The 13291-nt window shown below is 41.1% G+C and overlaps 1 protein-coding gene across 5 annotated transcripts in view; it reads right to left on the bottom strand.

The window, feature by feature from the left end:
- LOC117479889 (cell adhesion molecule 1-like) overlaps nucleotides 1-13291 on the bottom strand; it is a 480032-nt gene that overhangs the window by 61118 nt on the left and 405623 nt on the right. For all 5 annotated transcript variants that reach the window (XM_034126999.1, XM_034127001.1, XM_034127002.1 and 2 more), the window contains one exon: nucleotides 5605-5777. In XM_034126999.1, coding sequence (XP_033982890.1) covers nucleotides 5605-5777 — 173 coding nt within the window. The remainder of the gene's footprint in view (nucleotides 1-5604; nucleotides 5778-13291) is intronic.

Raw genomic sequence — 13291 nt, 5'->3', positions numbered from 1 at the left:
CACCTTTACCAGCTGTGATGAACACATTCTTCTGGTATTTAGCACTTAGCAAAGCCACGTGCAGTTTCAGGTGATTGGGTTTAGTACTTTTACTAAAGTTTGAATGCATCACTTTTATTTAAAAGATAGTTTTTTTATCATTTATTTTAGTATGACTTCTTTTACTTAAGTAATATGTCTTCTTCCTCTGGTCTACATATCCTCCCTGCTTCTGTTTGGGTAAATATTCAGAGGTGGGCATGGGGAAGCAGGAGGCGGCATGAGTGTGTGTGTGTGTGTGTGTGTGTGTGTGTGTGTGTGTGTGTGTGTGTGTGTGTGTGTGTGTGTGTGTGTGTGTGGTAAATAATGTGCGTATGAGCTCCTGACAGCTCAGCCACAACATCCCTTCTTCCCATTAGCGAGGCGGAGGTCGGTCTGATTTGCTGCTGAATTACAGTCAGCATTAGTGGTGTGGGAGTCATGGACACATCAAAGTCATCAAAAGACTTTCTGTAAAAGGACGGAGGCCTTCTGTGCTTTTAATGGCATGGTGTGTGTGTGTGTGTGTGTGTGTGTGTGTGTGTGTGTGTGTGTGTGTGTGTGTGTGTGTGTGTGTGTGTGTGTGTGTGTGTGTGTGTGTTTTTGGTGCAAGGCTTTTAGTTACCCATGTGTTGCATTACCGTGTTTATCTTTGTGTTTCTCTCCCTGTGGGGGGGTGTGTGGGAGGGAGAGAGAGGGGCGACTTGCAGCCCTCGCCGTGGGATTTTGTTGTTTAGGCCAGAGGAGAAAGGCTCACAAAAAGCCGCTACAATTACCTTCAAAATTCACACTTGCACATGCAAAGTTATGGATAATGGCTCGCACAAACGAGAGCAACATTGGGGTTCATTTGCATACACACACACACACACACACACACACACACCACACACACACACACACACACACACACACACACACACACACACACACACACCCACACACACACACACACACACACACACACACACACCACACACACACACACCACACACACACACACACACACACACACACACACACACACACACACACACACACACACACACAGCTTATCATTCCCCTAGCTTAAATCTCACTTTCAATTTTCATACTCATACTAAATCCTTCACTTTCAAAACATTGAAACACTTCAGAACAATGTTTATGAAGTTGTTTACCTCCTAGGAATTATGTCCTAATTATTAAAAAAAGAATCAGCAATAAATATCTGAATCATCTTAATTTTAAATCAACAATTTAAAGAAATGCCCAAACTTTTGAAAGAAAATATTTTTTTCATATTTTTCTACTATTTTCCTCCTTATTTATATTTGAAAGGTAACTTAAAGGGGACCTATCATGCAAAATGCACTTTCACTTTATACATAAATATGTGTCCCCGGTGTGTCAGGGAACTCACGCAGCGTCAGAAAATAAAACCCTCTCTTTTCCTCCGTACCCAAATCTCTAAAAACGGGGCTACAACGGAGCTGATCCAGATTTGCGTCCGATATGACGTAATATCGGAAATGTGGACCCACGGCCCAATCAGAAACGTTGCTATCAGAAACAATGCCCGACTGTTTTGGACGTAATATGGTCGGTGTTTATATTAGCATCGCTAACACTCAGAGCTAACCTGTACTGGAGAGCATGTGTGTGAAGAAGCAGGAAATAAAAAGGAACTCACCTTGTGGTATAACCGGCAAGAGAGAAAGCCTTTGAGCTCCATACTGTTTCAGAGAGAATCCTTGATAATCCATGATATGGCGTTTTCATCACGGCAGCATTTAGTTTAGACAGTAGCTGCCGGGTCCCGCATGAGCTCAGACCCCTCCTTTTTTAAAGCTTTATACCCCAAATCAGCACTTTTGAAACAGGAAGTGAAATAGAGGGATATGAGGCATGGCTAGAATGGGTGATCTGTTTGGTGTTTTGAGCAAAACACTTCATAGACATGTTTTTTATATATTTGTATATATCTGAGACCTATGCTATTGCCTATAAATAGCATGATAGGTGACCTTTAAAATTAATTTTTTTTTAAAACTATTTTCATATTCTTAAAAAAATACAGAATATTTTAATAAAAAGTTTAAAAAACGCTTTTGGTTTTTAAATATATGTTCTAAACTGTCTTCGTGGTATACTCCCTTCTTAATGCAGATTTGTGTGAACCATGTTAACTCTCCCTCCATCACTGTTATGGAGCAGCAGCTGTAATCGAGCAGGTGGCACTGAGCTCTGCTTTCTAACGGTTCCTAACGGTAACGCTGTTGTTTTATTGCACTCATCATTAGCACAGCGCATCTCTCTGCTGTAAATAACATCCATTCAGCTGGTGTCCGTCAGGCTTTCAGACTCTCTTTTCTCTCTGCTAATTCCCTCTGACAATAGCAGCCAAATAATTTCTCTGCGGTCTCAGGGTGAACCAGACGTGATAGTGAAGTCATTTCAGGCCGGGGGAAATGAGCACATTAGAGTTTAATGCCCTGCTCAGGGCGGAGATGTCAGTGGTATCAACAGGATAAAAGCAAGCTAGGATAATGCTTGTGAGGATGGGAGAACATATAGATAAAGACGGGGAATCAACAACAGGAAGTGGAAAATATGAGTAAATCTGGACGCATTGAAGGATTACCTCGGGTTAGTGGGAGGCTGATCATACACAACACGTATTGATCCACAGCTATGTTTAGCATGAACTAAACTGGATGCTAATGGTTTTTCCTCTCGACATTGAGGGCCTAAAGAGGGTAGTTATGATGTACAGTTGATACTTTGTGGAAAATGTGTGGTTTTTAATTCAAGCTAAACAAGATTGACTTGACATCAGCATGTTATAAAAAAAATTGTATCCATAAATCGAGCAAAACCCCCTTTAATTGGTATTGTCACCTTTATAATTTGTCTTAATATAATGTTTATTTATGACTTATTTCTTAATTTATTTTGTTGTATTTATGAATTTTGTCTTATGCCTTTCTTACTTTAACTGAGTGGGATATCTGTTGTGAGTTTTTGGATGTATTTATTTGATTATCATGCCTATTTGACCTACTTGTATTACTTCTAATATTATATATCATGCACATGGTGAATGTGTACAAATAAGGTTTTAACGTTCGACCTAAATTGAATAAAAACATTTCTCTCGTGCCATCAAGCACCATGCTCTACACATTCATGTCTATATCTAAAAAGAAATACATCTGAAGACTCACTGGAGTTATGGGATCAGGATAACTTTGAGGAACAAGACAATTGTGGATTTAGGGTTGAGATCCTGGAAAATATATTTTCACTCTTATTGGCAACTTATTTCACATTTTGGTTCCAACGACAAAACAAATAGGGTTGCTAGCAGGGATTTTTGAAATGTTAGTCCCCCACTGGGTTTGTAGACTCGTCAACACAAACAACAAGTGGTATTTTCAAACTATCTGAAATAAGTACATTTTATCAAACTGACTTTAAACATATTTCCTGTTGATCTTCCTACCTGTCTCCATGCTCTCTCCTCACTGCTGTGATATACTGGAAGTCCCTTTACCAACATTCAAATCAAATCACTTTCCCCCAAAAGTCACAGCCAGTCTTCAAAATCCCCGACGAACAAAGCGTAAGCAAATGCAGAATGTTAACTCCTCCTCGGGTCATGAACCTAACAATACACGGAGACACAAACAACACCGAGGACATGACCTCCTCTTTGCAAGTGAAAACAGCTCTGTGATAAAAGAACCTCTCAAGGAGCTGCTGTGGCGTGGGCGTGTTGCTACAGGCTCTGGTGAGGAGATCAAATGTAATCCACATGGAGTAATCGCGAGTTTGCACGCTTATCAGAGGCAGAAACAGTCTGCTGCACGTTCTTTCCTACTGGTTGCGTCTTAATGCGGCCTCGGGACAGCGCTTTTCTGAATCCATGTGCAGTGGTTAGGGTTAGGGTTAGGGTTGCATCAAAGCAACACACTTTTAGTATAAGCCATATTAAGAGTGCAGTTGGAAATAGGGAAGGATTACAAGCACCTGTAGTGAAACACAGCACCTATTAGAAAGTCAGTATATTGCAATATGCTTAGCCTTTAGTATTCTCCAGCTGCAAGCAAGGAGCACCAGTGCTAATGAATCATACATCTTAGAAATATCTTCATAGTAAATGCACTTTTCCAGTCTTAGCGACCACTCAATTACATTTAAAAGTCAGCATTCACACCCATTCATACAGAGGCAGAGGTGCTCAGAGAGACTTCACACACTCTGGTCAAGCCATTTGGGGTTAAATATCTTGCCCAAGGACACATCGACATGTTGACTAAAGGATCTAAGGAATATAACATCCAACCTTGCGATTGGTGGACAACCAAGCCACAGCCGCCCATCAGGCAACACACAGTATGAATGATGCTGGTGTTAATGTTAAAGGTCCCCTGTTATACTGTTTCTCATCAATATATCACAGGTCTCAGATAGATCCAGAGCCTGTCTCTGATTGGCTGAAACACCAAACAGATCATTGCAGCATTACCCATAATCCCCTCTGTTTCAGCCCTGTTTCCAAAGTGCTGATTCTCTGTCTGTTACTTCAGATGAAAATAAGGAGCCCCTCCCCACGCCCCTCTGAGAGACATTTGGTTACAAAGAACTCAATGGTGCTCTAGGAGGAGATTCAGGTGATAAGTGGGGGGGGGGGGGTTACCTTGGTTGCTGATTGGCTAATGGTTACACAAGACAAAAAATCGTTATGACATCATCAAGTGGCCGAAATCTCATCAGCTCATTTTCAGACAGGTTTTTATAGAAATGGATCAAAAAGAGAGAGAATCTTTGTTCCTGAAACTTTCAGAGTCTCTTTCCACAGAGGGGACACATGTTGATGTAGAAGAGACATGAAGAAGAGGGGACACATGGTGATGAAGAAGAGACATGAAGAAGAGGGGACACATGTTGATGTAGAAGAGACATGAAGAAGAGGGGACACATGTTGATGTAGAAGAGACATGAAGAAGAGGGGACACATGGTGATGAAGAAGAGACATGAAGAAGAGGGGACACATGTTGATGAAGAAGAGACATGAAGAAGAGGGGACACATGTTGATGAAGAAGAGACATGAAGAAGAGGGGACACATGTTGATGAAGAAGAGACATGAAGAAGAGGGGACACATGTTGATGAAGAAGAGACATGAAGAAGAGGGGACACATGTTGATGTAGAAGAGACATGAAGAAGAGGGGACACATGTTGATGAAGAAGAGACATGAAGAAGAGGGGACACATGTTGATGAAGAAGAGACATGAAGAAGAGGGGACACATGTTGATGAAGAAGAGACATGAAGAAGAGGGGACACATGTTGATGAAGAAGAGACATGAAGAAGAGGGGACACATGTTGATGTAGAAGAGACATGAAGAAGAGGGGACACATGTTGATGAAGAAGAGACATGAAGAAGAGGGGACACATGTTGATGTAGAAGAGACATGAAGAAGAGGGGACACATGTTGATGAAGAAGAGACATGAAGAAGTGGATTTTGCATAGTAATGGACCAAAAAGCAGAAATAGAAAGGGAGAGTGATGAGGGTTAGGGTTAGACGTGCTTACCATATACGTAGAGGATGTAGTCGTCGAAGGACTCCCCCACCGCGTTGGAGGCCACGCAGCGGTAGGTGCCGTTGTAGGTCTTGTTTAGGTTTTCGATGTAAAGATCGCCTCCGGAGATGACTGCGTGGGACGGCACGTCGTCATCCACCTTCACCCAGTTCACCCGCTGAGGCCTGGAAACGAAAACCAGAGCAAGCCGTTAGTTCCCAAGACAAACATTCAAACTGGGAGTGAAAGGTTATGTGATCCATTAAGAAACCAAATTAAAAGTTGAAATAACTGGCCTGAGGGCTGCACAGTTCATTACACCCAAAAGAAGGAACATTGAGAAAGTTAAAAACATTTGGATCACTTTTGCTATTGTTAGACGCCTAGCATTAATGGGGGCTAAACATGTCAAATCTGACCTCTGCAGGGCACAGAACTCCAGATGGTATTACCACGTCTGAGAGCTTTCTTCCTCTGGGAGACATGGACGTCTTTTGTCTCATTATATCATGCAGGATCTTTTGGTTCAAAGAAATGGTATCATAAGGGGGGAAATGAAGAAAAGACTACATTTATCAAAATCAAAAGGATTTATCCTCCAAGATAATGTTCCTGTCACCTCCTAGACCAATCAGCATCACTTGCTTTTCATTCCTGTCAACAACAAAACACGTCCATCATGTGCTTTGCACATCACTTCTGCTAACCTACATTTTGATAGCCTTGCAACATTCAGATATTTGTAACTTTTCCCAGTCATTTGGTTCACACCTGTAACCAGACGTTCTATGAATATTTAAGTCAACTTTATTGTCAATCTTTCAGTTTGTGTGTACAAACAGAGAGATCAAAATACCGTTTCTTACAATCCCAAATACAAAAATACAAACAACAAACAAAAAAGTTGTGGCATTTTGGCCAATAGTTGCGTTAAGATTGACAACTTTCCCAATGAATGGTCTAACTTTTCAACAAAGTTCATGTAATGACCAAATGTATAAGGCATTCAAATGTTTTTGACACTCAACTTATTCTAACAATCAGAAATGCAAATGGCCACCGGTTGGCAACAGAGGAAACATCAAAGGGTGACAAAGAACTTCATCCTATGAACTTGTTCTGAAATCTTATGAATTAATATCCATAGGCAACCAACCAACCAACCAACCAACCAATCCACCCACCGACCGAACAACCAACCAACCAACCAACCAACCAACCAACCAACCAACCAACCAACCAACCAATCCACCCACCGACCAATCCACCCACCAACCAACCAACCAACCAACCAACCAACCAACCAACCAACCAACCAACCAATCCACCCACCGACCAATCCACCCACCAACCAACCAACCAACCAACCAACCAACCAACCAACCAACCAACCAACCAACCAATCCACCCACCGACCAATCCACCCACCGACCGAACAACCGACCACCCACCCACCCACCAACCAACCAATCCACCCACCGACCGAACAACCAACCAACCAACCAACCAACCAACCAACCAACCAACCAATCCACCCACCGACCAATCCACCCACCAACCAACCAACCAACCAACCAACCAACCAATCCACCCACCCACCAACCAACCAACCGACCAATCCACCCACCGACCGAACAACCAACCAACCAACCAACCAACCAACCAACCAACCAATCCACCCACCGACCAATCCACCCACCAACCAACCAACCCACCAACCAACCACCAACCAACCAACCAACCAACCAACCAACCAACCAACCAACCAACCAACCAACCAACCAATCCACCCACCCACCAACCAACCAATCCACCCACCGACCGAACAACCAACCAACCAACCAACCAACCAACCAACCAACCAACCAACCAACCAACCAACCCAACCAACCAACCAATCCACCCACCCACCAACCAACCAACCAACCAATCCACCCACCGACCAATCCACCCACCAACCAACCAACCAACCAACCAACCAACCAATCCACCCACCGACCAAACAACCGACCAACCAACCTTCCTTTTTTACATCCCAATATATCGCCTTAAACCTTTACATGGACAAATAGAGATTTGATTTCAGACGAGAATTAGTAAAGAAATTCATCTGTCAGAGGTTGACATCTTCCTTTCATAAGTTTATACTGTATATGTTATTGATCATAACCACCAGTTGTTGTTTTGTATCTTGCTTTAAAGTTATTTTGAGGGAATGAAAAACAATGTCCTCGTCCTCCTACTCTTTGTTTATTGTTCTCACTTGCAGGTGAACTCTGCCATCTGTTGTTCGGCCTCTCAAAGCTCTCTCTGGCCTCACCCACGCTCCATCTCTCTCACATACAGACATCACCTTTTGCTTCTTTGTTTACTTCTAATATCAATATTTAACTTTATATAAGAAAATTGCACATTTATTTGACCCTTTCAACAAAGTCATGATTGCCCAGTAAGTGTATTTGCTTCTGGACATGGTGTGTTACTCAGACATGGGGATGTTGGCTCTACCAACAAGAGTTATCTCTCTATCAGTACTGCATCATCAAATCCTTGCAATGCCCTATAGCCATATTCCCATCATATAGTAAATATCTTTTCACAACACGTGTTAACAGTTCCCCAAAGACTCATCTGTCCTTAAGGTAAACAGCTTTACCTCAATTTGCTTGAAAAAAGGCTTATCAAAGAGAGTTAAGACATTACAAAACCAATACATATTATAATAACATTCCTCCCTTAGTGTACACTTAAAAGCAACAATACGTTTGGAGCAGCAAGCATCCTTGCCACGTAAACCTCTAACTGCTGCTGTGTAGGTGGGCTCCTACCAAATGTCTGTATTTGTTCCCTTTATACCTCGACTGAGGTTTATAGTGGGGTGACAGATTAGATTTGTATGACAATGAGCTCAGAGCCACGGAGGGTAAGAGGGAAAAGAACTTTCAATGGCTGCTGCCAGCGACTGTTATTTCCCCTGAGCGAGAGCTGTCGGTCTCTCTTGTTGCATTTTGCTGTGCTTTTTTTACTTGTTTCCCTCCATTAGAAAAACATTTGGTGTGGAGGGAGAAAGAAAATAGGATAGGGGAACAAATGGGAAATATCCAGTAAAAAGAAAATATGAAATGGAAGCCCAATAGCTGAAAACAAACAAAGCACAAGTGCGTTAAATGGCTGTTGGAGAGCAACCCAGTCTCACGGCATTTCGTGTTATTAGTCACGAAATTAATTGAATCTATTGATTCGTGTTCACCAACACGATTTTCACATTTTTTTCGTGTCACACAGAACGATTTTAAAAGCAATGTATTTCTATTGGTAGTATGTTTCGTGCCTGCAACACGTCTTTTTGTCCGGTCGGGTCTTGGAAGACCAGAAGCTGTGTGGTTCATAAAAACATGTTCTTACTCAATATCTTACCCTAAGCCTAACCCTATCCCTTTTATTTTAAATTGTATAATGTCTGAGTTGTTTTGAAGTCAGTGAGGAAAAGAAATGTCTCAGAGCCTCAGAATACTGACATCTGTATTTTATCATCTTTTTTTCCTTCTAATTTGTTATTATTTGGTGCAGGCACGAAACATACTACCAATAGAAATACATTGCTTCTAAAATCGTTCTGTGTCAGAATACTGAAATCTGTATTTTTTTAAATGTCTTTTTCCTTCTAATTTGTTATTATTTACATTGCTTTTAAAATCGTTCTGTGTGACACGAAAAAAATGGCGAAATCGTGTTGGTGAACACGAATCAATAGATTAATTTCGTGACTATAACACGAAATGCCGTGAGACTGGGTTGTGTAGAGAGCCTGAAAGAGCGTGCCGTGTCTATAACAAGTGCTCTCCACATGAAATGAAATGTAAATAAACCAAACATATGTAAATAAAATGGAGTGAGAGACATGACCTGGGGAAAAAAAGCAGTTTCTATAGGACGATTGGATGTTTTGAGAAGGGGACAAATGAATCCGGAGCACACAGATAGAGGAAAGTGGTGAGAGGGGACTGCAGGAGAGGAGAAGGGCGTCTGGAATACAAACGGCCGCCGGCAGCCGGGCCCCTGGTGCTATCGGCTGGTAATGACTGCACAACTCTCAGCAGCTCTAATGAAAATGACTTCCAATTCCCGGCTCACTGTATTGATTGTGTTTTCATCTTTGTAAAATGAATACGGGTTGTGAGCTTGTCTCTAAGCCAAGTATGAACACTGTGTTCTTGTACTTCTACCCTTCAGAGGATGATAAAGAGTTTGAGACTCAGAAGTTTGACGGATCGTAACTTTGAATTAGGGTTGAGAATATATTTCTGATTTGGGTAGTGGTTGGACCAAAGTTTCAGCTATGATAAGAACTGCTTGGATTTTATAGATGTTAAGAAAGGAGGTTCAATGCTTCCTCTATTATCTCCTTAAGCAGATGATGCCTTAGAGAAAAGGACACAATACATCGCACCTTTTAACGTGAAACAACATTCGGCCGTTAGAGGAAACAAAGCTATCGTTACCTAGAAATGCATTTGAGTTATGGAGCTTATTCAACAATGTACAGTATGAAGCCAAAACGCAGAAATGTGATGCTAACTGTAAAACTATTAAATAAAGTCAACATTTCAAGGTTGTGCAAGGTTGCTTAAAACATGTTGAATGGTGATTGCACAGAGCTCCAGAGATTACATTTTTGACAGTTCGACCGCAACCCTGTGTTCAATCTGGGTCAGGGAAACGCAAATTCATGCAATGGTCCTGTTCCCTTTCCCTTAATTCACCTGTAGCATGACACAGAATGTATACATAAATAATGTTAAGACTACTACATGCTGTATGCTGTAAAGATACGTATGTATAAATGCAGTAAGCAGACAGTAAAAGAGATTTGTGTAGCACATAAAAGACAAAAGCACAAGCTGCAACATGACTGCATTATGAAAGCAAACAGTTTCAATAACAACATCCAAGCATTTAATAACACCGCTAACTTTCTTAATATATTACCTAACCAAGATGTCGGTGTTTTGAGTTTCTTACAGCTTGGAATAAGGTTTTGAAAAGCTCTTTCTCAAAGGACAGCAGCTTTTTGTTCAACTAGTTTTCACAGAAGTTACAATGGATCCCAAGGAAGAACAGATTCAAGGTCCACAAGTTATTACATTGAAAACGCTCTGCCCATTCATATGCTCACCTTGCTCCAGAAAAACATGTTTTTATCCTGAGATCTGGCTTTACAGGTTTGATTTGTGTCTGTTCTTTGAAACTCCTCTTGCTAACAAGGCTAAAGTAGAAGTGTTAAATGTAATAAGGATTCTTGTTTTCTTTCAATGAAAGTCGCCATTAAAATCCATTGTGAGTCCAAGATTGATTTCCTCCTACACTACACTCTAATCAGGTATTTGATTTCCCTTCAGAGCTTTGAACTACTTTCTATTTCCTCTGCCAAAAAGACAACTTTTACTTTTACTTGGTTGAAACCGAAGTAAAATTCTAAAGAACATGAACGAGGTTAGCTTGTTTCATTAAGGAAGTCATTCATCACCACATGTGTACTAGAAGCTTCGAATGAAGAACCAAGCCCATCTTGTCCAAACTGAAAGTGTTTACTTTTGATGTAACAGTTTTCAACAAGAACATACTCTTATTCATTTACATATCATAACAGGAAGGACACATACTTGCACTTCAAAATAAAAGCATTTCCTTTTTTACCTTCAACATTTTACCCTTAACTTCTGTCAAGATAAATAAACAAATGTTTTTACTGCCTGAAATAAAAGAAGTTATTACCACTGTGAGATCAACTTCAACACCTTTTTATGTTTAAGAAAACTGTATATGTTGGCATGACAGATTACATAGTTGTCGAAAATCATTTAAATTAATAGCACCAATTGAAAAAATGCGCTTTGTGGTCATGGACTAGAGGTCTAGGAACGCTGTATAAACACAACACACCTGTTGAAAAGCCACATCCCTCAAATCACTGTTTTCTAATGTAATATTCATAACTCCAGTCTCATCTGATGATTGTATTGTCCTGTTCAAATGTGAGCTGTCTTGTCAACAAACTAATATGATTGATACCGACAGCGCTGATGTTTGGACAGTTCGTCAGGTCTCCTTCCTGAAGCTCTTGTTTTGTTTTCCTCACACTCGAGTGCTCTAATGGCATCATTTGCACTCCATTACATCTCATATCACAAACAGCCGTCATCTAAACAAAACAACATTCAGGTTTCAGATGATACATGTGGAATAATGGCCTAACGAGTGTCAAATGGCCGTTTGATGCAAATGGAAAAACAGAAAATGGGCACAACCTTAAAATCTGCCTTAACTTGAGCTTAATTTGAGGTGTTCTTGAGTGAATTGTAAGTTCTACCGATAAATGTTTGTTATAGATCTGTTTTTAGGGTCTTTTTGTATAAGTGTGTGATAGAGAATATGTAATGTATTAAGGGTTTGTCGATTACTATGTGTCTACCTCCACTGGAACAGCAGATGGAAATGAGTTATGAGCAAAAATCTGGCTTTATAACTATTAATAATATGGTTTTCGTGCATGGTCCTTTTTCTATTAAGACATACGTTTCAAAATGATACTGAGGCCATTGGAAGTTCATTTTTGTCAGTGGTAGAGAATAACTTTGATAATGTTCCTTGTGCTCAGCTCAGTTTATTTTAATCTTTTTACCTTGACCTTGACTTCATTTGTTCAAATCTAGCGCCTCCACTCAATCAACATACTCTCTTCTTCTCACACAGTCTCCCTGGATACTGTGAGAGAATTAGCACTCATTACTCAAAAATAACACCCTGCCTATTCAAGCTTCAACCTATTCAGTCCACTGTTCCTCTGACGTTCCTCCTACGGGACATTAGGACCCGCTCACTGTCATTACGGTCCCTTTCTGCTCCGTCCTCCGTCTTTAAAGGAGTGCTAATTAAACACCTGCTGAAAATATCACAGTAATTCTGATGTGGTTCATAATTACAGGCCAGTTTTGAAAATTCCCCCCCTTAGAAATTCATTGGAGAGAAAATAGCAGCCATTTAATTCAGTGATAATGTATCCAGGAGGAATGGCCATTTAAAAAGATCTGGGCCCTTAGTCACAGTTCTTTGTAACACTTACTTATGTGAAGGCAACCGTCATATCTGTCTGTCTGTCTGTCTGTCTGTCTGTCTGTCTGTCTGTCTGTCTGTCTGTCTGTCTGTCTGTCTGTCTGTCTGTCTGTCTGTCTGTCTGTCTGTCTGTCTGTCTGTCTGTCTGTCTGTCTGTCTGTCTGTCTGTCTGTCTGTCTGTCTGTGTGTCTGTCTGTGTGTCTGTCTGTGTGTCTGTGTGTCTGTGTGTCTGTGTGTCTGTCTGTCTGTCTGTCTGTCTGTCTGTCTGTGTGTCTGTCTGTGTGTCTGTGTGTCTGTCTGTCTGTCTGTCTGTCTGTCTGTCTGTCTGTCTGTCTGTCTGTCTGTCTGTCTGTCTGTCTGTCTGTCTGTCTGTGTGTCTGTCTGTGTGTCTGTGTGTCTGTCTGTCTGTCTGTCTGTGTGTCTGTCTGTCTGTCTGTGTGTCTGTGTGTCTGTCTGTCTGTCTGTCTGTCTGTCTGTCTGTCTGTCTGTCTGTCTGTCTGTCTGTCTGTCTGTCTGTCTGTCTGTCTGTCTGTCTGTCTGTCTGTCTGTCTGTCTGTCTGTCTGTCTGTCTGTCTGTCTGTCTGTC

This window comes from Trematomus bernacchii, unplaced genomic scaffold (genome assembly GCF_902827165.1).
Source record: "Trematomus bernacchii unplaced genomic scaffold, fTreBer1.1, whole genome shotgun sequence".
Taxonomy (NCBI): Eukaryota; Metazoa; Chordata; class Actinopteri; order Perciformes; family Nototheniidae; genus Trematomus; species Trematomus bernacchii.
The sequence above is the reverse complement of the archived record's forward strand: the minus strand, read 5'-3'. Positions and strand labels throughout refer to the sequence as shown.